The sequence below is a fragment of the Artibeus jamaicensis genome, unplaced genomic scaffold (genome assembly GCF_021234435.1).
Source record: "Artibeus jamaicensis isolate MK-2021 breed Jamaican fruit bat unplaced genomic scaffold, CSHL_Jam_final contig_519, whole genome shotgun sequence".
Taxonomy (NCBI): Eukaryota; Metazoa; Chordata; class Mammalia; order Chiroptera; family Phyllostomidae; genus Artibeus; species Artibeus jamaicensis.
In genome coordinates this window covers 38,005,906-38,031,813 of record NW_026521871.1, presented here as the reverse complement: position 1 = coordinate 38,031,813, position 25,908 = coordinate 38,005,906, and the positions used below count along the sequence as shown (strand labels likewise).

The following is a 25,908-nucleotide window of genomic DNA, read 5'->3' as shown; positions in this document are numbered from 1 at the left end:
TGGCTCACTGGATTGAGCACCAGCCTGTGAACCGGTCACCGGTTTCCACTCAAGGCATATGCCTGGGTTGCAGGCAGGTCCTCACTTGGGGGCAAGTGAGAGCCAATCGATGTATCTCTCTCACATCAATGTTTCTCTCCCTTTCTTCCTCCCTTCCCTCTTTCTAAAAAATAAATAAAATCTTAAAAAAAAATTTTTTTAATAAAGCATTCTGGAGAGGTTCTGAGCTTCCTCCCAGACCACCCTTACAGCTACTACACCCATGCAGTCCAGAATGTTTTTCTAAGTGCTTCTGATACTCTGGTACCTGAAAAATTACCCTAGAGCAACCAAATTTCACACTACTTTTGCATGGCTATTAGTTAGTGCACAGACCACAGCTGTCATTAAACTTTGAGACAGACTAATAATGAAGAAAAGTACTGTCACAAATTTTAACAGGCCCAACCAAAAGTAAAAACTAAAACCAGATCCGTGAATTGCCTGTCTCTACTCACATGCAGCATTTCCAAAATTCAGAAGGAATTTAACCTATTTTGTTTTCTGTCAACCACACGTTTATCTAGAGCTCGTTTCCTGTTGTACTGTGCACAAAAGGGGGCAAAATACAATGTAAATGTATACAATAATCCACAGAATATGATCACCATCCAATGAGACTTACAAGGTTTTTTGTCCTGGAAACACCCTCTCCAAGGAGCCCCAAGAGGAGCTCAGCACAGGAAAGAGGGAAGGCCGCCCGGAGTAGGGGGGTTACTCAGTGGAGGAAGTTTGGGGAAAACCGCATCCCACTCAGTTCCTGAAAGGATTCACCATGTGCATTCACACATTAGAGAACAGGACCGACATAAAGACACCTCAGTCATCTGGCTTATCCTAGCATCTCCAAATTTATTTCATCGAGAAGCCCTTTTCTCCCACCTAACATCAATTAGCATCTACAGAAAAGTGGTATTACTGGTCTGGGAAACAAAGCCAGGCAATGTGAGTGTAAGTAACTGCCTTTACTTCACGGCCACGGCCACTGGGAAAGGGAAGGGGGCAGCACGAGGGGGTCTTGCTGAGGTGCCCTCTCCCTTTCATGGCCAAGGATGATCCTTGCCTAGATCAAGTACCTCCTTCCTCTCTCACCAACACCTTCCCTGAAAGGCTACCTTATCATACACAGTGAACCACTATCTGTGGGTATTAGAGAAAAGGGCAGTAATCCTTGCCGCACTCTCTAAAGAAAGTCTAAAACCTTTTTTAAAAAAGCTCTGCATACAGACAGTCTCCTATGCTAAATCAGAGATTTACAGACAAGATCCCACTATGAGCATTATTTACAAGTCAAGATCTAGAAGCAGCCCAAGTGCCCACCAGATGAGTGGATTAAAAAACGGTAATGCGTTTACACAATGGAATACTACACAGCCATAAAAAAGGACCTCTTACCTTCTACAACAGCATGGACGGACCTGGAGATTATTATGTTAAGTGAAATAAGCCAATCAGAGAAAGACAAATACCAGATGATCTCACTTATATGTGAAATCTAGAAACAGAAGGGTGGATACATGGAACAGAATGACAACTGTCAGAGGGGAAGGGGGAGGAACAAGAGAGCTAAAGACTATATATGCATGACGCACAGACACAGACAACAATGTGGTGATGGCCAGGGGGAGAGGCTGGGTGGAGGTAAGCAAAACAGGGAGGAGGATGGGGACATCTGTAATAGTATCGACAATAAATATTTTTTTAAAAAGATCTCGCTATGTTCCGGGTAAAGTATAATTTAAATTATAAATGGTCTTATAAAAACATCGAAATAGAAAGATACCAAAAACCGCACTTGGTTAGAAATAACATTTATTATCCCCTCCCCCCATGTACAGATTACTTTTCAGAAACATGAAGGTATTATCCATGTCCTCATCAATAACAGTTTGTAGAAAATAAACTTAATTCACATCTGGTCAACAATATATTTCTATCATTTTTTAAAACAATAGCCATTTTATTTTTCCATGTTAGTTTACGAATAGCTTCAAGTTTTGTTTAGGACCAAATTAAAATAATCTTCGTTTATAGGTCATTTCCTGACAGAGCCCATCCCCCCAAACCCCTAAAAAAACCTATATCCTAAGTGATAAACTCTTCTTGTACATTCAGCAAACTTTATATTGGAAAAGAAAACGTATAACTGAGATAGGTACTTACTCTCGTGCACAGTAATAAATCTAGCTGAGCTTCTACACCTTGCTTTGCAATGTTTACATAAAACAAATCATATCAAGTTAAATGGTAATTTGAAATGTAGAGATATGAAAGCTATACACTTAATCCACTGAAATTTCCTTCTTTTTTTAATCTGTAATTAAACCATTGCCATAAGGAAAAGCTTCTTTCCAAGATGTTACCCCTTTCCCTCAGCTACCGCTCCCTAAAAGCCTGAATCCTCTTCCCAGATCGTGTAAAGACACATTAAAAGCACAGGAAAAAAAAGTTTTAACTTGCTGACATAATGCCCTTAAGTTTGCTGACATAATGCCCGTATTTTAACTCTGAAATGTAAAAATCAGAGTTAAAGCATCATTTAATTCATACAGTACATTAGTAATTAGTCAACAGTGTCCCACCAACTCAGAAGTTTCCTAGAACTGGTTGTCTTCTCTGCATCTAGTAAGTTTATAACCAATGACCCAATCAAAGAATGTGCTTATAATAGGCTGCTGGTTTAATTTTAGAATTGGAAGTTTCCATGTTGGGCTATCTTCAAATATAGAAATGCAATGAGTGGCACATTAACTATTAATTTTGTTTCCCATTACCTACAGGAATTCATTCAAATAAAATTTTACAAGACAAAATGCAAATCTACATACCTATACATAGATGTATACATGTATATATTGAACCTAAGGTTTTATAAGCAATACTAACATAGTTCTGGATACACATTCCTAAAGACATAGTAACTGTTTTAAAGATACATGTTATAAAGACGCTTATGCAAAAGGCAAAAATTAAGATTCAAGATGATCTTTGAGGTTTTCAGTATTACTTCAAAAAGCTGTTTCTATCCCCCATAGAAGAAAACTATGCATTTGTCTTAGGAAAAAAAATATAAAAAGATAATGCTATCATGTAAAGAATTAACAAAAACTATACTGTATATGCCATAAAAGTTACACCTATTTAAGGTAAGTCACAATTATGGTTTATATTGAATTACAGACATCGCCATCACCTTTCCTCTTTAATAATGAGAGGGTTTAAACTCTATTTTTAACTTCCTTAACTAGTGCCACAGGAATTCAAGTCCCCACCGCAACCAGTTAAACAAGATTACAAAATAAGGCATTCTGCTCACATATCATTAAACAGACTGAGTCAAGTAAAGTGGGCTCTTTTCATTTTTGTAGATTTATATAATCCAAAGATTTTATAGAAGGCAATCCTCATTGCCCCCCAAAAAACAATTGTTATTTTCTAGGGAAACAGAAACATACATAAAATCTCCAACTTTGGCTATTTCTCCTACTGTCATAAACAGAAGTTGATCTTATCTACTTAATAAGCACAATATTAGAAATGTGAATGAAATGTTTTTGACTTTACCACTTCTAAACCTGTAGGTCACACATGAAATAATTTACCGTACTATAGAGTATATTTAATTTGACAAAACCCCTGTAGTGTTATTTAGAGGGAAAAGTAGACTCATAACACACTTGCACACACACATGCACTCACACATACCAACATACTAAACGGTTCTCTTAAACACTGACTGGTTCTCCAAAAGGAATCAAAACCTGCATCATCAAGCTGGAGCATGTGTGTAAGGGGCAGCAATGTAAACTTCTTTAGCTCAAGGTAAGATTCTGAATAATTTTTAAACAACTCGTACCTTGAACCAAAAGTTTTACCAAAGATGAACTCTAAAATACGTATTTTTTGGAATTTGGACTCAACTGCCTGTTACACTTGTACATTAAGTGTTGCTTAAACAAAAATAGAGCATAAATTTCAATATTCTACTAACATTTAAAGCAATGGTTATGTCATCAACAGGTAAAATGCACCTAATCTGGGTCTTTGACACCCTTGTTTTAAGTTTATTGTATGATAAAGTTCTTCACAGTTTAAAATATTGTGAAGAAATATATTTATGTATAGCTATATTCACATAGATATTATGTACACATACTATGTATTTAATGTACCCAGACTTTGAATATGTGTGTGCCAGGATGATACCCCACACATCGGCAGGAACCCTGAATAATAGAGTGATGTGAACTATGAAATGATTTTTCAGAAATGCTTACAAATCAGAGAAGATTATTATACTGAATAATTACAATAACAAAAACTTTACCTTATTTACATAGTGCCTATCTCCCAAGAGGTAAATATACTTTATAGACTTTTTTTAAATCTGTGAGGTGGGGCATCAGGAACACTATCACTTCTCATTTTCCAGAACCAACTAATCTGTGTGGAATCACATACTTTAACAGCGGCAGAGTACATACAGACAAGGAAATCACCTACCCTACCTAGTCTCCAATTATCAGATCAAACAGTCTTGTGGTAAAATCACCACAAAGGATTAATTTTAAGTCCTCATATGCTTGCTGTATTTATATCACAGGGAGATCAAAAGGTTTTTGGTTTTGGCAGATGAAAAAGCCTAACATTCAGTGTAGCTGTAATTCAGTGTAACTTCTCCAGTTTAAGTGCGACACAGCTGATTGGTCTATCAGGGAAATGCAGTCAATGTCTAATTGTGGCTGAAAAAAAAATATCAATCCAAACAGCTACTGCATGACTACAGAGAGAGCCTACAATCTTGTATTGTCTTAAAAGTCTTTTCTATCTCCACATATTGTACACACATATAAATAAGCATTTTAGCACAAAATGTACAGTTAGCATGATTCAGTTCACATTTAAATAAACAAAGGCCTTAGGGGTGAACTTTAAAGGCCAAGAGCTCCTCAGAGTGCATGTTGTTTAAAGATCGAAGATCTGGCAACTTTAGAAGAAGTTTTGTAAAAATAGAGGCCTCATTTGGATGGTTTTTCATTATTAAGGTCCTTAGTGCACGGATGAGGGTTTCCTGCAAAGCCTCCACAGAGTTGACGTTTTCTATTCCAGATCGATCTAATGAAGAGTGAGGAACAGAGAGACAGGAAGGAGAGGACATATTATTAACATTAAATATAATTCTTGCTCATCAATCTCATCAATGAATTCAAAACAAGGCTTTATACATTGGAACACAGGCAAAAGACGATTAACAAAGTTTTTAAACTTTCAATGGCCAATTTTTATAGCTATTTATTATACTATAAAGATAGATATCACATAGTATATTTGATAAATCAAAATTCTTTAGTGCTTAAGTATTTTTGCCCACCAAAAAAACTAGAGATTTTTAAAATTAGGTATCATCTGCTCATTTCAATAGCTTCTAATTGGCAAAATAAAATAGTGTAGTTTAGAAATACGTTTTTAGCTCATATGGAATATATCCACAATTGTATGTTACCATGTAAGGCAGGCATCCTCTAAGATAGCCTCCAGTGATCCCCTCATCCTGGTACCCTGTTCTTGCATACCCTTCGTCCCCTGAGTGGGCTAGACTTCCTAACTTACCACTAATAAACGAAATATTGGGCTGCCAAAACCACTGTAGCTTCCATCTTATGCACTCACAGAGCCAGATGCCATGTTGTGAGCTGCGCAACAAAGTAGTTCACGGGCTAAGAAACTGAGGGTGGTCTCCAGCCAATAGCCAGCAAGAAACTGAGGCACTTTAGTCCAACAACTTACAAGAAAGTGAATCCTGCCAACAGCCATGTGAATAAGCCTGGAAGCAAACCCTTCCCTATAGAGCCCTCATATGATGAGACAACAGCCCCGCCCACAGCTTCTCTACAACCTCTTAAGAAACCTCAAGACAGAGGCACACGTCTAAGCCATACCCATATCCCTAACTCTCAGAAACTGTGGGAAATAAATGTATACATTTTTAAGCCATTGAGTTTTAGGGTGATTTGTTATACAGCAATAGATACATACATACTATGCAACTTTAATACCTAGCTATATTAACCTGCATTCACTTTCACTTAGCATACTGTGCTCATTAAGCTCATCATACAAATGTTAATAAATAAGTGGTTTAATAAACCAGTAAAAGAAAGTGTCTTAAAATCAGCCAAACCTATGTTGTTTGCCCACTGACTTTTTTCATCAGCGGGGACTATCTCTTCCCTTTACAACAGTATGAAAGCACTAGTATGAAAGCAATATTCAGTGGCTCCCAGTACAAGGAGCTATAACTAATCAGAAAAAGACTTCTCCAAGGAAGCAAAATTCTCTGGCCATTTATACCCTCTTTTCATTTTTTACAAGGAGATTAAGGAAGTTTTCCATTGTAACCAGTAACTTAAAAAGGCCACTTGCAAGACCAACATTTAGAAACAAGAACTAAAATTTAATAATAAAGGGAGGAAAGTCTGATTAACTCTAAATGCAGAAAAAATTATGAAAATAGGCTTATCTTACCTTTAATAAATCTGGATTATTATCACAACTATCCGCTAATTCTTACAGAAAAAGGAACAAATCGAATGGTGACTACTCATTTTAACTGTGTGGTAATTCTATGGGAAAAGAAACATGAATTTTGACTATTGGTTTGGGGAAAGGGGTCATACTTTTTCAGATAATATGTTAGACAAACAAAAGACCTCCCTTCTCTTGACATTTGACTGTGGCCATACAACCATAAGGGTCATCTTTGCAAAATCAATTAAAACTTTCAATAATAATTCTAAGAGTCTCCCCTGCCTTTAATATTCAAGTAATTGCTTTCTTTAACATCCTTGCAATTTATTAATTCATTTACCAAATACTTACTGACTGCAGGTAGTTACTGTGATAGGTGCTAAATAATTAGCAATGAACATAACTAAAATTCCTTTAGAGAGCTCATATTTTGGTAGAAAAAAGAAACTGGTTTGCATCTTATCATCAGTAATTCACAATACCAACAACTGGGAAAGAACAACAGTTCCCCACAAGCAACATAATCTCAATGGGCAAAGAAGCACACTGTAAGTGGAGGATATCTGAGTGTAGTAAATGGCTGGTCTTCTGGTAAATATTTTGTGTTTGGATGACCTATCCTTCTCTGTACCACTCAGAACTTCAGGGAAATGCACACCTACACCTAATAATGTGAATCATACTACATTTTTCTAAAACCTCAATTTCCAAAACCATGGCTTCATGAGTATAAGTCCAAAGAACCTAAATACAAATCTATCTAGATGGTAAAATAGCAGTCCTCTAGAAATTGTACCAATAGAATATACAGGCTAAAAGGGAAATCCATCTCCAGGGGTATCCAATCTCTCGGCATCTCTGGGCCACACAGGAAGAGGAAGAGTTGTCTTGGGCCACACATCAAACACACAAACTAATGGAAAACAACAAATCTCATGTTTTCAGTAAACTTACGATTTTGTGTTGGGCTGCATTCACTGCCATCCTGGGCCATATGTGGCCCACACAAACCACAGGTTGCACACCCCCATCAAAGAGATGCGCTAAATATTACACTATCCAGCTGAACTCTGATACATCTTCTACTTCCTGAGCCGGTTCATCACCCCTCTCGTGAGCCTGTACTCCTCACCAGATCTCCTCTTGGTGCATATTCACTTCCTACAGAATGAAGTTAAATTCCTTCAAAGAAACCTCTGTGAGGACAAATAAGATCCATACCTACATGAGCCTTGGTCTCACACCTACATGCCCCTGATCTTCAACTGGAAGTGACTGCCTCTATTTCACACAATCTGAAAAATAACTTACCTAATGTTCCCCCAGGTACAATTCCCCTCCTCTCCACTGTACCATGATTCTTTCAGTCTCGCAGGAAAATACGCTTGAGATTTCTCTCTCCCTTAGCAGCCAGAGCTAGTCTGATAACAAGCAGTTTAATGGAAAAGCTTTGAAACTAGACTAATAGGAGTTCCACTGCTTGCTCAGCCCGTTCTTAAACATATGACCTTGGGTAAATTATTTAACCCCTCTGTTCCTCAAATTCCTGGCCTATATAACCTAAGATAACATATCCTGGCTTACACGAGTTACATAATGTTAAATAATGGCCCTGGCCAGTGTGGCTCAGTTAGTTGAAGTGTCATCCTGTAAGACTAAAAAGATCACCAGTTAGATTCCCTGTCAGGGCACATGCCCAGGTTGTGAGTTAGGTCCCTAGTCAGGGCACATGCGAAACACAACCTATCAATATTTCTCCCTCACATCAATGTCTTTCTCCTCACTCTCCCTCCCACCCCCCTCTCTAAGACCAATAAGCATGTCCTCAGGTGAGGATAAATACATAAAGTTATATAATACAATCTAGAAATTAAAAAGCATTTCTTCTGACAACCAAAACAAAAACCAGAAAGCAACTGTAGATTCCAAGAAAAACAAAAAGCTACTTTAAATATAAAGAAACTAAAATGTTGATTAATTCTAAGCAATAAATAGAAAATATAAATGATTAACACATTTGTTATCTGACACTAGGAACTTTCCCATCTCAGAAGGTACAAGTTGAGGGCAGAGATTACATGGTCTTGTCCACCATTTCAATCCCACTGTGTTAACACTGTGAATACTACTTACATAATTATAGTGTGGTAAATGCTGATTTTTTACTTTTTAATTCTTAGAATCAACTTACAATGCATGAAAAATATTTGCAGCTATAGAACAGAATGCAAATGTTTTAATTCTTGACAACAGACATTATTTAGCAAAAGAAGCCCAATATGGAGGAAGGAGGGCACTGTCTCCCTACAGAATGAGCAGATTCTATCTAAGCTATCCAAGAGATTATTTAAAAGTGAAGGATCAAAAAATGTAAGCACGTGGCCCTGGGTGGTATGGCTCGGTGGACTGAGCATGGGCCTGTGGGCCAAAAGGTCACTGGTTCGATTCCTGGTCAGGGTACATGCCTAGGTTGCCGGCCAGTTGGGGGCACAATGGATTATTGTTTCTCTCCCTCTCTTCCTCTCTATCTCTAAAAATAAATAAATAAAATCTTATTTTTTTTAATGTGAGCATGTTGAAATTATAAATAAAACCAATACAGTAACTGAAAAATAAACATAAAAATTGAAAGGGGAAAATGAGAAGAAATTTTATCAGTTCTATCTACTAAATAAAAATATGTACAAGCACAGTATTTAGAGTTGGGTGGGCAACCATCAAAACAATCACAATGAAAGACAGTTAGAAATCTAGTTCTTGGAAGAAAAAGCTGAAAGTTGCAGAGGGAAGAAGAGAATTTTCATTTAAAATTCTTCTATAATTTTTGAATTTTATTTCCTGTCTAGATACTACTTGAAAAATAACGGCCTTTCTACATGGCAAAGATTTCAATTTGACATGAGCATTATGATATATTTAAGTAAAAACTTTATTTTTAAATGCATGGATTTTTGTACATGTATATAAATTTCTTGTATATCTTCATATACAAGCATAACAAAAATAAAAATGTATATATTCTTTTATAATTTTCCACTTAGTACATCAAACATTTTTTATATACTATAATCGGTAAACAGGCAAATGGATTAATGGATGGATAGGTGAATGGTTAGCAAGAGACCCTAATGTTAACAGTTATCTTTTTTGGTAGTGATTATTATCATTATTCTTATTTTCATCTTAATATTTTCTCCTTTTTCAAAGAACCCATACTATTCTTACTGTGAGGAAACAAAAAAAAAGGCTTTTTCAAAAGGAAATAAAAACAAAGTAAAAGTCATGCTCCTGGTGAAAAATACAGAGGAAGACAGTAGCGTAGCTCCTCGCATCCCAGAGCTGCGCGTCGCCCCCGGCCTTCATTCCTCCTCCGCAGTATCTCTGGCACGGAGTCCCTCCCTCCACCTCCTCTGACACAACCTGCTTCAGAAGGTTCAGTCCACTGCCTCGAACCTAAAGTTATTTCAACAGACTCTCTAGCAGCCGGCTCTCCAGCTCTAATGACTCACCTGTCTAATCCACCCAGGATACTGGTGCAGAACAAGCCTCACTTTGTTCAGGCCTAATCATTCCTCTGTGTAAGAAGTTACACTGATTTTCAGCTGTCCTGTTTAGTGAAAACTTTTCTTAGTTCTTGCCGCTGTCATCTCATGACCTGGTAACTCCCTCCCTTAACTGGTAAGCCTTCTGTATTCTGTACCCTTCCTCCTTCACGTGAGCATTAGGCTTTGGACCTTTCCCCTGCCCTACGCGGTGTTTTCCCGCACCGTTCCATCATTTTCTCTTCCTGGGAAAACCTAATAATCCATCCTTCAAATTCCAGTTCCACCTCCATATTCCCCACAAACCTTCTCACATGACTTTGTCTTCCTTCTTGTAACTCCTATTTATTGCAAACCACACAATTTAGTACATAAAGCTTTTGTGTCAGTTCTGTCTCCAAATAGAATATAAATACTCTGAGAGCAAATTTGTGTCTTAACACTTGTTCTGTCATCCCTTGAGCATCTAGAATATGGGCCATACTTATCAGATAAAGAAATTAACAAGGGGGGTGGGCTAGGATGGAAGTAAAAAACAGAAAACTGTACTTGAACAATTAAATAATTTTTTAAAAAGAAATTAACAAGTATGGATTACCTTTAGTTTTACAATAACAGATTTATTAATTTTATGTTCACTCAAACCATTACTAATTATTTACCAAGAGAATGCAAAATGGTGAAGTATAAAAGGCATTATAAGGTTATCAAGAGAACAGGTAACCAACCCTTCCTGACACAGTCCTTCCACTCTTTCCATACTACTCCCATATCAGAAGTGCATTTTTAGCTATGCAGGTAGAGCTGATCAGAAAAGATAGCCAGCCCTGGCTGGTGTGGCTCAGTGGATTGAGGACCAAAGGGTCACCAGTTCAATTCCCAGTCAGGGCACATGCCTGGGTTGCAGGTCAGCTCCCCAGTATGGGGAGCACAAAAGGCAACCACACACTGATGTGTCTCTCCTTTTTCTCCCTCCCTTCCCCCTGTCAAAAAAATAAAATAAAATCTTTTTAAAAAATAAAAGAAAGAAAAGGTAGTCAAATTATGCTCCCAAATAGCCTAAGTCTTTATTTACAGCACTGATGTACAGGTCCTTTATGATATACAAAGAACTTACTCTTCATAAGAGTTGCTGATTTACAGTTTAGCCAAATAACCAGGGCCCTAACTTACCCTTTCACAGTGCCTAGCACATTTACACAGTTAGAAGCAAATGGGAAGCTTCAAGTATGTCACATCAAAACAGTGTAAAATTCTTAACAAATGTTTTGCTATAAAGTCAGGGACACCTAAAAGTGGCTGGTACTTACTTACCTATCTCCAGGAAAGTACTGCCTCAATTTCTAATTTGCTATTGAAAACTAGTATCTGCTTTAGTAGCTATTGTCTAAATGAAATACTTTGGTCAGAAATAACTGCAGTATGAATGCAAGGTAGGGAACTGAGAAGCACCATTAATAACTCTCATACACAAATATTAAATATTAGGACTCAAAAATCTTGGTTACTCATTCAAACAGTACCTGACCCCATACTAGGCTCACATGGTGCAATCCTGCCTGGCGCAGGATGAGAAAACCGAGACAGAAGAATAAAATTGGTTACATACAAGTTACACATAAAATTCAGTGTCAAAGCTGGATGAAAGCCTACAACTAAAGATTCGCCAACTGTTGTAACAAACCATACTGATACTTTCAACAAGTAACATACTTGTTACTTTAATTAAAACTTCATTCTTATTAGAACCACCTACCTGGAGAAATACAATGTTCCAAAATGAAATAATGATTTAGAGACATAAAAAATCACTAACAAGAGCTAGACTAAAATAGAGGCCCAGCTCTAAACATCATTTTATCGTTATAGAGTAGTTTGGACTGTTACTGATATGATTTTAAAAAATTAATTATGCAAAAATAACAGATTGATATAGCTCAGCATCTTCCTTAAGGCCTTATTCCCTCCATATAGCTGGCTACCTCGTTAACTGCCACCTCCTCCCCAGTTGGTCCTTACATTCTCGGTGTGGCACAATTTTGAACCAGCTCGCATACCTGCAGATACCAGGACAACTGCGGTAAACAAACTCATCTCTTCATCACTAAGCTGGAGGGCATTCAGCTTCTCACTAAACTCAAACATAGAGTTTAGCAGATCCCCAGCTCCCATTGAGTGTAAGTCATCCACGCTATACTTCTTTCCACTTAAAAAGGTGACAGTACGCTCCTTTGCATCAAATAATGAAGCAAACCGTACCATTAAAACCTGGAAAAAGAAAAAGATTTAAATGTATTTGGAGAAGTTCAATAGCAATGCTAAGAAATACCTCAGTACTCAAGTCAGTTAGTAAACATTATACATGTAAAAGAAAAACTGAGTTTATTTTTACCCAGAATCATTTCCTTAAGGCCAATTCTCTACCAAAGCAATCAATGCTCCAAGATCAAAAAAATTCCAGCCACCAGTGGCAAAATACTTAAGTCCTGTGATACCCTGAAATTCTATTAATAAAGATTCTGAAATGCAAATACAAAATTAAAGCAGGCAGTAATGCCAAAAAATCTGAAATAAGGCCTTGGCCAAAGGTATTAAAGAAACTCTTTAAGCTACCAAGTATACATCATGGTCTCTAAGCCCTAAGTACAAGGAGCAATGTTTCAATGCAGTACTACTGCACTTAGAAACTCAAAACACCAACTGCAACCAAGGCAGATGCAGGAGATGAACTCTAATTAGACCACTTCAAAAAATCATAACCCAAAGAAACAATATGCAAAGAAAACTATTATAGTAAAAGTGTGCTAGACACCAAGTTATAATCAAAATCCAAACCAAACTAGTCAAAAATTGCTTACCTACAGCACTCCCTCCACAATACTAAATGGTGACATTTGTCACATATTTCTCTCATAATCAGCAAAACACTAAACAAACACCATCCCTTTTATAACGCTCCCAAGCAAGGACTTGCTTTGCTCAAGACAATCTGAAAGTTAGCCTTCTATGCAGATGGTGCTACACAGAATACAGTTATCCCAGGACAAATCACAAGGCAAGAAGAACCCAAGTCATGGAGTCAGGAGCTTGTACTCTAGCCCTGATTGTATTATGAATGTACTGGTAATGCAGGAAAAGTCTCTTCACCTCTCTGGGCCACTCTTACCCTCAAAAATGGGCGAACTGAACTTGATCACTGACACACCTCTGGCTTTAAATCTTAAGTATAATGTTTTCCTTTAAACTGAATATCCTCACCTATAGGTGTTACTTTTGAATTACACCAAAGGTATTTCATTCATGAATAGGGCTTCATCTCCGTTGTAGTCCAGGTGCCCCAGAAAATAAACCTAAGCAAAAGTTTACGTGGGGTGTCCACTGGCACATGTGAAAATAAGAGTAAGGAAAAAGGAAATGATACAGGAAGCAAATATTAGCAATATGTTTACTGAGCCGTCCACCACTTATTATCAAAACCAACTAACAGCTCAATCTTATGAGCCCATTAGAGAGAAGTGGATCCCTACCCCCACTGATCAAAGATTTCACCCACTAGAAACCAACTCCCCGCCTACTGCATTTCAGAATAATGCCTAAGTGACCTCCAAGCAAGTCCTGAGGCTTCTCATACCTCAGCAGCAACAGGAAAGCCACAGGCCAGACAGGTGAGAGGCGCTTAACTAAGCCCTGAAGAGGTACTGTTTGTGTCTTACTAAAGTTGCCAACTGTGGTCACCCCAAGTCCTGACAGGAGACATCACAGCAAGAGAAGCTGGAGAAGTAAAAGTAGCCGTAGATTCTGGAGTGAAGTGTGGCCAAGAAAATCTGCGCTGCCACAGAGGAGATGTTTTATACATCCCCCAAATACATGGTGGGGCAAAAGTAGTTTTACATTTTTACACTTGTTCGTATGAAAAATAATACACAAATAAATTGTTTTGTATACTCACAACTATAAACTTACTTTTGTCCCAACTTACATTCTACAATCACCTAAAACACAAAAACCACCTTCTATTTAGCCTTCGTATTGTATACTGAGTACAGCAAAGTCCAGGCTAGGCTTTCAGTAGTGTCCACTACTCTGCAGAACACACCAAGTCCACATCTTAAAGCAATACTTAGCCCTGGCCAGTGTAGCTCAGTTGGTTGGAGCATCATCCTGTAAACTAAAAGGTCATGGGTTTGATTCCTGGTCAGGGAACATGCCCAGGTTGTGGGTTTAGTCCTCAGTCAGGACACACACAGGTACAAGAGACAACTGCTCAATGTCTCTCTCTCACATCAAATGTTTCTTTCCCTCTCTCTCTCCCTCCCTTCCCCTAAAACCAATGGACATGCCCTTGGGTGAGGACATTAAAAATAAATAAATTAGAAGCAGTACTAGAACTTGGAGTTCGCATGCTGCGAATACAGAGCATTTATGTTTCAAGTCCTAAATAACTGCATTTACCTAGCCTCCTCTCCAAAATCCCAAGATGGCCATTCTTCTGTTGGCAGTTTCAGCTTCTAGACTATAAATGCTCATTTATAAAAGGACAAAGTGCATGAAAATAAAATACTGCATGTCCTGTACCCATACTCAGGATTAACGAAACCTACCTCAAAAGTCCCAGCCTTTAAAAGATTGACCTGGTCATGCTGAGAGAGATCTCTGAATCCAGGAATACGCTTTGCAAATTCCACCACTTCTTTCACTGCTGGGGTGAAGCTCATTGAAAATTCTTCCCATATTTCATGCCCCGATTTATGAGGATCCACATATGGAGACTTGCTCATCGGACAAACCTGGTAGGCACAAAGCAGAAAAACTCTTAAATTGTGAGAAGTGGTAAAGAAATGTCAAAAGTGGCATCTCAATCATTGGAAATGCCAACGTGAAAATAACCCTCAGATGCTACTGATGACAGCCCTTTCTCTTTCCCTACTCCGCCAGATGACAGGAAGCTTCACAGGAACTGAATGTAAACAGTAACTCACTTGTTACCATAAAAGAGGCAGCCTAAGCAAAACTGTGATCTGTAACAAGGTAGTTCAGAAACCTGTGGCACGGGTTTAAGAGTTTACTTTACAACACTGCTGCCACCTTATGTAGGCTTCACGGTTTAAAAAAAAAATCACACATATTTACTTGATTCTCAATCCTATTAGTGAGTCATGGCAGATGTTACAATTACCATTTCTTAGATATGAACTGAGACTCTTAAGACGTTTAGTGACTTTTGCAAAAACAACTAGAAGTCACAGGCCTAGAACCCAAGCACACATTTAGTTAATACCTCAAAACTCACTTTTTTCTAAACGGGTACATTACAATGTTGTAATTTCAAAAAGGAAAAGATAGTGATACCCCACTTTTTAAAAAAGGTCATTAACCATTTACTTTATAAACAATGATGTGAGCACTGACCTCCACTTAGTCAATTAGGAAACAATGACTGGAGATACGAGTGCAACTTCTAAAAGAGGATTGGGAAGGAAAAAATAGGAAGCTAAAAAGGCATAAAGCCCTGGCTGGTGTAGCTCAGTGGATTAAGGGCCACAGGTTCAATTCCCAGTCATGGCACATGCCTGAGTTGTGGGCCAGGTCCCCAGTGAGACCAACCACACCCTGATATTTCACTCCCTCTCTTTCTCCTTCCCTTCCCCATCTCTAAAAATAAATAAATAAATAAATCTTTTTTTTAAGGCATAAAAAGATTATAAAACATGCACTACAAACTCTTTTAGTAAAGTCAGCCTTTACATTTTCACTAAATCTAAGAGATTCAGGAATTAAATGATTCTATAACCATGATATTTTTTCCCTCAAGGCAGCCACTAAGTCTAATAAGACATAAGGTCACCTTTCAGATCCATGGGATCCAATACTTGCAAGTGACCAGAAAGATCTAACATAAGGGGTACAGTCAACTGTTTTGAAAATATAAAAGAAGGCTTTAATTACCTGGCTGTGGAAAATACCAAGCACTATCAAAGGACCTCATAGTTTAATCGGAAATGATGCAGTACTGATGCTTTTGCTGAAATTTTGGCTGAATATAAACACTGTACTTTCATTCATGTAGACTGTTGTATTTGATGAAAACTTGAATGATATGAATAACATTAACTCATCTCCTAGGATGAAGTCTGAGAAAAATCCTTAGAAGGTAACCTATTAAATTAAACTATTTCTAAATTCTCACACAATAAAATATCCATGTTCGATATCCAAAGACCCTTTTGCATTATAATGGTTAAAGAAAACTCCAGAGAAATCAAGGAATTACTAACTGTGTCGAGCTTAAAGATTATCGCTTACAGAAAATCCCAAACCTAGTAAGGTGGTGATTAATCAGAATGCTTAAATTTTGAAAGGGATTTCTAAGAATTAAAGGACCAATTTTTTATGATCCATACGTGACGTAAAATCCTAATCCCAATCACGGTATCAATCAAACCACACATTTGTACCTAACTCTGGGTGAAATTAGGTCATACAATAAATGATGTTTATTAAAAGTATTTGACCTAAATACACAAAAGTGATTCTGTAAATCTCTTAGGTTTTCTGACCCACCCTTAAAGTTGATATAACCCCCGCATAAAAGAAAACCTTCAAAGCTTTCCTTGATACAAGGTGAGCAAAAAAAGAGAGATATCACTATACCAGATGCATTCTCCCTCCATTGTTGCACAGGTAACTATTCTTGTTCTCATTCTGAGAAAATCCATCTATCGAAACTCTATCACATACTCTTTGAGTATAAGCATTGGAGAAGTTCATACAATGTCCATTTGCAATACAAATGGCATGCCCATTTGGGTAATGCATTATGTTCCTCCCTTTATACTGTCCATTGAGATTCTGCTGGCTCTCACTACAAGGAAAATGGTTGCTAAGCCCACTGCCACAATGGTCATGATTTAAATTATATTGCTCCATGTTCTTGGGAATCCGTTCTCTCTGGGGCTGCATGGTTTCTGCTGAGTTCTCTCGCTGCTCTTGATTATACATAAAGGTATCCTTGTGGGCTCTGGTCACCATGCCAATTACTTCTTCTTTTGCAAAATCAGAAGAGGGAGGAGAAGAGCTTTTGATGTTTTCTTGCTCCAGCTGGGGCTTGGGTCGCAGCTGTTCCTGGGCTGGTAAGGCTGTCTGTTCATGTTCTACTAATGTGTCATTCTGCAAATGACCACTGAACTGGCTGTTCATCATGGTCTTCATTGCACTCTGCATTTCAATTAGCATCCTCTGTTTTTCACGCTTAGGAATACGACCAAACCGAACAGCTATTGAAGAAAAAGATATTTAACATCTATACTCTAAATAAGACCTGTTTATACAAAAGAATAACACAAAATTATCTTTGATAGCTATGCCCTCTAGTCATACAAGTAAACAGTATCTATATGTCTCTGCCATAAATTATTCTAAACTTACTGGTTGTTTTCAATATACCATAGGAAGTGAAAAGGAGGGAGAAAATGTTCCACTGTTCTCCCAAAACAAAGCTAAGAAGATCTGTATCTCTTGGGTATTTTATAAGCAAAATCTAAGAAATTTGAAATTAACTAATGCAAATCAGAGCCTGAAGCAGACCAGCATGACTACACCGCACCTTAACAAGGCTAAAGATTCTCTTTAAGAAGGCACATGGGATTCAGCTACCTACATCCATTAACACTTAACAGAACCTAGTAGATACAATCACTCCCTGAACATCTGACTTTGTCAATTAATTTTCATAATTTTATTCTCAAGATCCAACATTAAAAGACCTGTTCTTTCCTTTACTGGCTTCTTCGAAAAGCTTTTCAAAAAAAGGCAGCTCTGGCCAAGTAGCTCAGTTGGCTACAGCCTCATCCCAATATGCCAAGGTTGTGGGTTTGATCCCAGGTCAGGGCACATATAAAAAGCAACCAATGAATGGCGAAATAAATGGAACAGCAAGTCGATGTTTCCCCCATCCACATCCCCTGCCCTCAGAGATCAATTTAAAAAAAAAAAAAAACACAGTCAAGAGAAATGCACTTACTGAAAAATCAACTTGCTGGATTTTAATTAAAATCAATAAAATTCATCCTCCATTATTTTGGAGGCTCGTCTTAGACTGTGTCTGGTATTTTATACAGATAGTAAAAATTCTATACACCCACCCAGCAAGAAAGCCTTATGAATCTAATTGTATCTCTGACATTATCAGAGGCATGCTTTCATTTTATTTCACACTCTACACCCTACTCCCTCTCCTTCACAAATGATTGCCATTTTTATTCTTTTGGGGCAATCACAGTATCGACTTTGGACTGCTATTTCTAGTGCTATAAAAACTTTTTTCGGGCAATTAAAATCCAAAACATCGACTGCTAAAATCTGTTCTTTAAGAAGCTCCGTATTGCAATACTGTATTTCTGTGTCAATAAGATATTAGAGCAACCTACGGGATTGCTTAAATGACCTCCCCTGGATAAATATGAGGTTCATTCTTAGCAGTTCTTAATTAGGCCTACTAAACTAATCCCTGTGAAAACCTCTTCCTCATCTGTTATGTTTCATACGACAGAATTAGACTGTCCATAAATGATTTCCTAAGTACAACAGAAGAGTCAAATCTTCCAGTGATGTCATCCACAGATAATACTACCAGTCCCACAAATTACCACAACTTTTATTTTCCATCGCTCCGTTTCAAACCAGAATTGAACTACCTCTTCCACTCCAGACCCTAATGTTTCTTTCAAGTTTGCATTTCTTTTCAACGTATTCAGAATCTGTGCCCTAAAAGCACATTATCATCTCAGGGCTGGGAAAGTGACAGAGAGTCACATAAAGAGAAATGGGTTCATCAGCAATGCTAAGAAATTATGGAGAAAGAGCCATGGATTCCTACATCAAGAAAAGCTAAATCTTTTTTTTTTGGGGGGGGGGGGGAGTATTCAAATTATATAAAGGGAAAATAATGGGTCTTTTTTACAGAACCAAGAAAAAGAGAAGTGAGCCATGAGCTGTTTCTGGGGTGTTGATGCTAAAATTTGACTTTAATGAATTTGGCATTCTACAAGGCATTAAAATGTGTTTTCTAAAATCTGCTTCACCCTAAGCACGAAAGGACCACCAGTAACCGGTTTATAGCTCTAGTTTATGCTGAGAAATAAAAGTCAAAGCTCCATATGCTTTAAAAAAGAATGATCTTTAAACTAGAAATATACCATCTCTCGACATTCCAACAGACAGACACTTTTTGAAGCGACACTGCTGACATCTGTTCCTATTCATTCTCATTATAGAACAGTTTTCATTCTTCAGGCACTTCTTATACTGGATGTTCTGCTGAATGCTTCTCCGAAAGAAACCCTAAGAACAAAGAAAGACCCATTCATTTAAAAACATCCAGATGGACTGCTTATAAGTAACCACCCCAACCCCTAACTACTCAGTACTACTAGCTAAACCTGGGAAATAATTTTGGCTTAGAACAGAGGGAAATATAATCTTGACACAAGGAATTTAACTGGATTCTTACCAGTATCAGTAAGCCTCTATATATTTTCTAGCCAAACAAAACTCTTCCTCCCTTTCTTCCTTTTGGAGAATCTTGCTGCCTTCCAAGCATCCCTTGTACTATACTTAACTCTGTTAGCAGTCCCTGCCTACAGCCACACTTTCTAACTCATACTTTAATCACATACAAATTCCAAAGCTCCTAAAATATGACTTAGTTTTGAAGAGTTGACAGAAAAACATGTTCCATAGCTATAATCCCCTCAAGGGAACTAAGGATTGTTAGTAGAGCTTGGTCTTTCTGGATCATTACCTGCTGACACCAGCAAGGCCTACTTATGTGTGCCAGGTGTCCCTGGCTGATTGTCAGCAACAGGTAAGTGTCATACCACAGACCAACTAATGATCCAGAGAAAGACAGGCCCCAGCTAGATTGCTGTAAGTAACAGCCTTCACAAAACAAACAATTTTAGTGCATGTGCTGTAACAGGTATTCGAGGATCCCAGGTTAATAGTTCCAAGGAGAATGGAAAAGTCAGGAACACATTTACCAAAAGTATCTTAAAATATAGTTTCCTTGAATATTACAACTAACCATACATTTCATGAATCTATAATGATAATTTTGGGATACAATATTTTTATACTTACTACAGTACTATATTTGGACACTACAACATCTGAACTAGACACACTTTTAAGAAGCTATAGAATAATTATGTGTTCTATATCAAGTACACAATTAGGCTCACTGGCTTGTGCTTTTGTTTCTCTAGCTATAAAGGTAGAATGATGCCTGCCCCAGAGTTACTTCATGCTTTTGAGGTGAAAAAAGAAAAAATGGTGTTTACAGAACTTTTTAAACATTGGGAAAGTGTTACGTCTACATAAAATCCCAACCAGCTTATTAAGTGACCAGGCCATGAAAAGCTACCAAAATCACAATTCATTCACAGCCACCCTAAAAAATATTTCTTTTTTCACCATGTATATTCATTATCTCATTCACCCATCATACCCTGCCAAACTGGATTCCTGCCTCTGTCCTTCAGTTAGAGAACAGCAGGAGCACTTGCCACAGCCATGTTAATTCAGGAAAAAGGATTGTGTCAGATTAAAAAAACAGAAAGAGAGGTTCCCTGGGTATAAGTAGGAGGTATAAACTATATCTGTTAGAATTTTTTGATGGATGATCTAAGATATATTCATCCAAACTTCAAAATATAATGAGCTTTCCCAAGCACTCAATTTACATCCAATTTTCTTCTACTCATTTGGAACTACTTCCAAAGATACCAGGTTTTTACAAGTACCTAGGAATTATTCTGAACTCCTAGTACCAGACATGTCAGAAAACACACCTGATGAGATCTATTCAAAATCTGGTTTAAACCAGTTCCAACAAGGCAGGAGTGTCCCTCCACCTGGAACAGCACTTGACACATTAATAAACAAGCATTTTGTGCACTTGGTTTCATACCATGACTAAATTTGAGAATGCAAACTTATTTCGATCAAAATCTTTAAAAAATACTTTCACAGGATTAGAAATATATTTTTTCAAAATAAATTATATTTATATACTACAGAAAATGCTTAACAACAGCCCTGGCTGGTGTAGCTCAGTGGATTGAGCATGGGTTGCAAAACAAAGGGTTGTCAGTTCGATTCCCAGTCAAGGCACATGGATTGCGGGCCAGGTCCCCAGTGGGGGCCACGTGAGACACAACCACGCACTGATGTTTCTCTCCCTCTCTTTCTCCCTCCATTCCCCTCTCTCTAAAAATAAAATATTTTTAACTTTTTTAGTTTTAAATATTTTTAAAATTAAAACAAATAAAATAAAATGCTTAATACTCAAAGAGGAGCAGCTCACTTCTCTTCGCCCAGATTATCAAACGTGGAAAATGGCAAACCTAACTCCAATTTGTTTAATCCCAGAATCAGAAGCTTAGAGGTAAAAAAGCATGCTTTCTTTACCTTACAACCTTCACAAGCATGAACTCCGTAGTGGAATCCTGACGCCACGTCCCCACAGACTTTACACAGTAGAACCATGCCACTAAATTCTAAGGCACAAACAGAAAGAAAAGTGAGGAAGATTTCAATTGTTTGTCTTCTTTCCAAATGAATATTTTTTGTTCATCTTGTAAGTGCTTTAGAAAGATACAATTATACTTTTATCATTTAAAGAAAATTCTTTACACCAAATTAACAAATCAAAAGACATTGTAGTTTTCTCTTAAACTCAGTTTATGGGACTACCAAAAATCTTTCAGAAAAGCTGGGTTTGCCCTTCCCTGATGATTTTAAACATACTCTGAAATTTTGTAAGTCCAGAGTTACTTCACACCAGATATAAAACCAGAACTAGGAAAACAAGTCTCCAGGATAAGAGTGAAAAAGTCAGGCAGAGAGTTCAATAAATAAAAGGTACGAACAATGTCTGCACAGGCTGCTGTACAGATACTCAGTTCCATTAACCTACAAGTCCCAGCTAGGTCCTACTCCTTCCTGACATTCCGCCCTGACCTTTCCCAATTCCAACCCATCTTACCTCCACACCCTCTTAGGGGTCCAAATTCCACTATTCATTTGGTTATCCTAATCCTGCTTCATTTCCTAATCCCAATATTCCTAGCTCCAACTTCATGGAAGAAAAACCTTTCCCACAATGAATAAGGAACTCTGTTCCAGAAAGCAGATTCAGTACTAGGAGTCCAGAAGAAAGGTAACTGTGAAATGTGGCATATGGAGGAACCCTAGAGGAAACGTGGCAAGGCACAGTATATAACCACGTGTTTCACTCGATGACAATAATCGGTTATGATAACCCCTGGGGGCTGTGACTTTTAAAACCATCACTGATTTCTTACCTAACTAATGAACTATGTATGGTGACCCAGAAAGGAGTGAAAATTATACCCCCAAATATAAGTTCCCCCAAATAAAAAGTTGATAAAGCAAGCCCCACCTGCAATGAATCGCACCAACCTTTAGGAAACTAAAGTAACTTACTTGTCACTCCACTATGACTCTTCGTTACTCCAGGTGCACTCGACTTGCTTGTTTTCATAGAACAATCTATTCGATCATTCTTCAGAATGCCTTCAATATTGGAGAGATCACCACTTTTGGGATTACCATTGTTATCAGAATTAGAGCTATTTGGAGAAGATGGAACAGAAGAGAAGGAGGACTGGAAACTATTCTCGGAACCCTCACTATGACAAGAGGCAGGGCTAGAGGCTGAGCTGGAAGAACTGATATAGGCAATCACACCTCCTAGAAAAGAGAGGGAACACAGATAATTAGATACATAATAATATATATATTCTATTTTTATAATTTTGAACAGTAAAGTCACTAATTTAGAAATTGATTACTGAGTAAATGTCAACTTATCCCAAAAGGAAAAACAACTTGTTTCCTACTATTCTTCCTGTTTCCACAAAGTTCAAAGCCCATATTAATTTCCACTGACTTAAAAAGTGAAAAGGCTCTGATTGGCTTAGTTATTCTAAGTATATGCAGATTCAAACCTAAAGTTTTCCATTTTCCAATCTTTACCTAAGAGGAATGAAAAACCTTCCTGAGTGACTTCATAGCTTAAACAAATTGTTTTGGCCATGAAGAAATGCAGTTCTGATCCTCTTTGTGTCTCCTTCATTATACCTTTATATGACACAATCCTAGACACAATGAGTTCATCATTGGCCTCCCCCATCATTTGGCTAAAACACAGGTTAATCAAGAACAAATGTAACACTGGAATTGCAGATAAAGTAATGTATCTCAAAATAGAGAAACTTTCATAGTTATTGGTCCCAGAATCTGTTCTGATGCTCCCTGAAGACTTCTATGACCATCACTAAACCCCAGTTCCACTCTCCCTTATCCACCTACTTCTGACTTGCAGACACACTTTACTCTAAGCACCTCCTAAGGAATCCAGACTCACTACTTGTTCTTTTGACTGACTACAGTAAATGTTCACAAGACTAGAAGAAAGAATGCAGGCTATCAGAGAGTAACATTAAGGCTGAAGGTTAATGCCCTTTTCACAGAGTTACTCTCAAAACACTATTCACAACTTCATTGGTGTAACTTTCACAACCCCCCTGAAAACTGATCTTAACACTTTAGAGACTGTAAACTTCCCCGATGAAGAAACAGCACTTAAAATTATTTTTAGGATACAATTACAAACTTCTTCACTCAAAAAGACAAAATGTTGCAACAGTAACCTCACAGACAAATATATTATTTTTCCAAATCCTAGGTCAAACAAGTAATTCTCATCTTCTCTGCCAAGGTCTACTGTAGTTTTTTCCCCTTCTCTCCATCACCATCAAACATTTACTGGTTTTTTCAATGTGCATCAGACGCAAAGTTATCTCTCTTCCATCTCTGTCCTGAGGTCTCATTTAAACCTGTTCACTTGTTTCTATCTATTTCTCAACTAGACTGTATGGACCTAGATGTACAGAGAGTGTCTCTTAATTCTCCATATATGTTTCATGTAATAAGCCCATCCTAAATATTTTTAAGACCTAATATTTCTCTGCCTTTGTGAAACCCATGTCTAATAACATGGACAAATTCCCAAACACGATAAAACATTACTAGAAAGTTGCCAATAAAACAGTGCACTTCTGGCAACGATCTAGATGACTATACTGAGTAGTATACTGAGTAGTAAGTGCAGAATTTTGCAAATTCCCAAAGTAATAACTACAATTTAAGGTTCTACTCTGAAACAAAACTTTCTTTGCTAAAGGGAAACAACTCTCCAATTTTTTTAGATAAAAGCCATACTTTATAAGTCATTTAAAACATACACACACAGACACGGATAAAACAAAAAATAACAAAAAAAATTCCAGAGAACAGAAAGATGTTTCCATTTACAAAGAAGGAAAAAAGAGAAGAATTTTAGTGTTCTAGTCTGTCATGTTGAAATTAGGTACCAAACACATATTTATGTAACAATTATTATATCCAGGCTGGGAAGCCCTTGAAAAAGTAAAGCACAACCACTATCAGGGAGTTTGTTAAACTATCAGAAGAGATGTTAAAATGGGTGCATACTATGCCAAGAAAAACACAGCAGTGTTGATCATGTACCAATTTAATATGTGTAAGAACAACTAAGTGTACCTGAGTTTTAAATAATGTGAAAAATTCCATCTACTTTTCCATTCATTAGCAATGCCTTATATCAGTCTTAAGGCTAGGGTGTGAATCTGCTCTTTCTATAGTTTGACCCACTTCCCAAATCCTGTTAGCATGCTGTTATCAGCTGCCCAGAATGAGGTCAGGACTTGATAATTAATATGTGTCCTGTAATGTGGTCCCTACCTATAAACCAGTCATTCTCAAATGGACCCAGGGCTCCAGCATCAACTGGGAATCTGTTAGAAACACAAGATCTCAGGCCCCACTCCAGATCTATTCAATAAAAATTTTAATCACCTTGATGATGCTGATGGCACAGTAAAGTTTGAGAACCACTGTCACACCAGCCAACTATTTTCATTAGTGCTCAATGGAACAAACAGTGACCAACAATAGTTTTAATAATAGAAATTTCATCTACCACTGATTTTAAAGTCTAAAGGGTCCCAAGACTTTGAAGACAAGGAGAAAAAGCTTCCAAACGTTGAGTTAATTCTCATTATCCAAAGAAATTATGTAAAATATATATTATCAGAAGCACCTGGTACTTTTCCAAAATACACATTTCCAAAGCTCTGCCCAGATGAGAAGGAACCAGTAGGAATAAGCATTTTTAACAAATTCCCCAGGTGATTCTTTGTAACATGAAATTTAGAATGGCTACAACCAGTGAATTCAAGCACAAACTGGCCTACAGTTGTGTCTTTTAATTATATTTTATTGATTATGCTATTACATTTGTCCCAATTTTCCCCCTCTGCCCCCCTCTATTAACAACCTCCAACTCCCTCAGGCAATCCCCGCACCATTGCTCATGTCCCTGGGTCATGCGCATAAAGTTCTTTGGCTACTGCATTTCCTATAACATACTTTACATCCCATGGCTATTCTATAACTACCTATTTGTACTTCCTAATCCACTCACCTCTTCACCCATTCCCCCCACACACACACCTCCCATCTGGCATCCATCAAAATGCTCTCTGTTTTGCAGAGCTTCCTCTGGGCTTGCATGTCTATTTCCTTCACCAAATAAGGGAAGTTTTCTTTGATTATTTTTTCCAAATACATTTCCAATGTTTTGCTCTTGCTCTTTCTCTTCTCCTTCTGGCACCCCTAATGCAAATGTTGGGAC

At 37.6% G+C, this 25,908-nt stretch overlaps 1 protein-coding gene across 1 annotated transcript in view; it reads right to left on the bottom strand.

The window, feature by feature from the left end:
• Positions 1-1,392: 1,392 nt before the first annotated feature.
• The window catches only part of NR1D2 (nuclear receptor subfamily 1 group D member 2), a 32,559-nt gene continuing 8,043 nt past the window's right edge, over positions 1,393-25,908 (bottom strand). The window contains exons 2-8 of the mRNA XM_037143994.2: positions 22,614-22,880; positions 21,576-21,664; positions 19,304-19,448; positions 16,761-17,383; positions 14,711-14,896; positions 12,167-12,377; positions 1,393-5,154 (exon numbers count right to left, since the gene is read on the bottom strand). Coding sequence (XP_036999889.1) covers positions 4,958-5,154; positions 12,167-12,377; positions 14,711-14,896; positions 16,761-17,383; positions 19,304-19,448; positions 21,576-21,664; positions 22,614-22,880 — 1,718 coding nt within the window. The 3' untranslated portion in view covers positions 1,393-4,957. The remainder of the gene's footprint in view (positions 5,155-12,166; positions 12,378-14,710; positions 14,897-16,760; positions 17,384-19,303; positions 19,449-21,575; positions 21,665-22,613; positions 22,881-25,908) is intronic.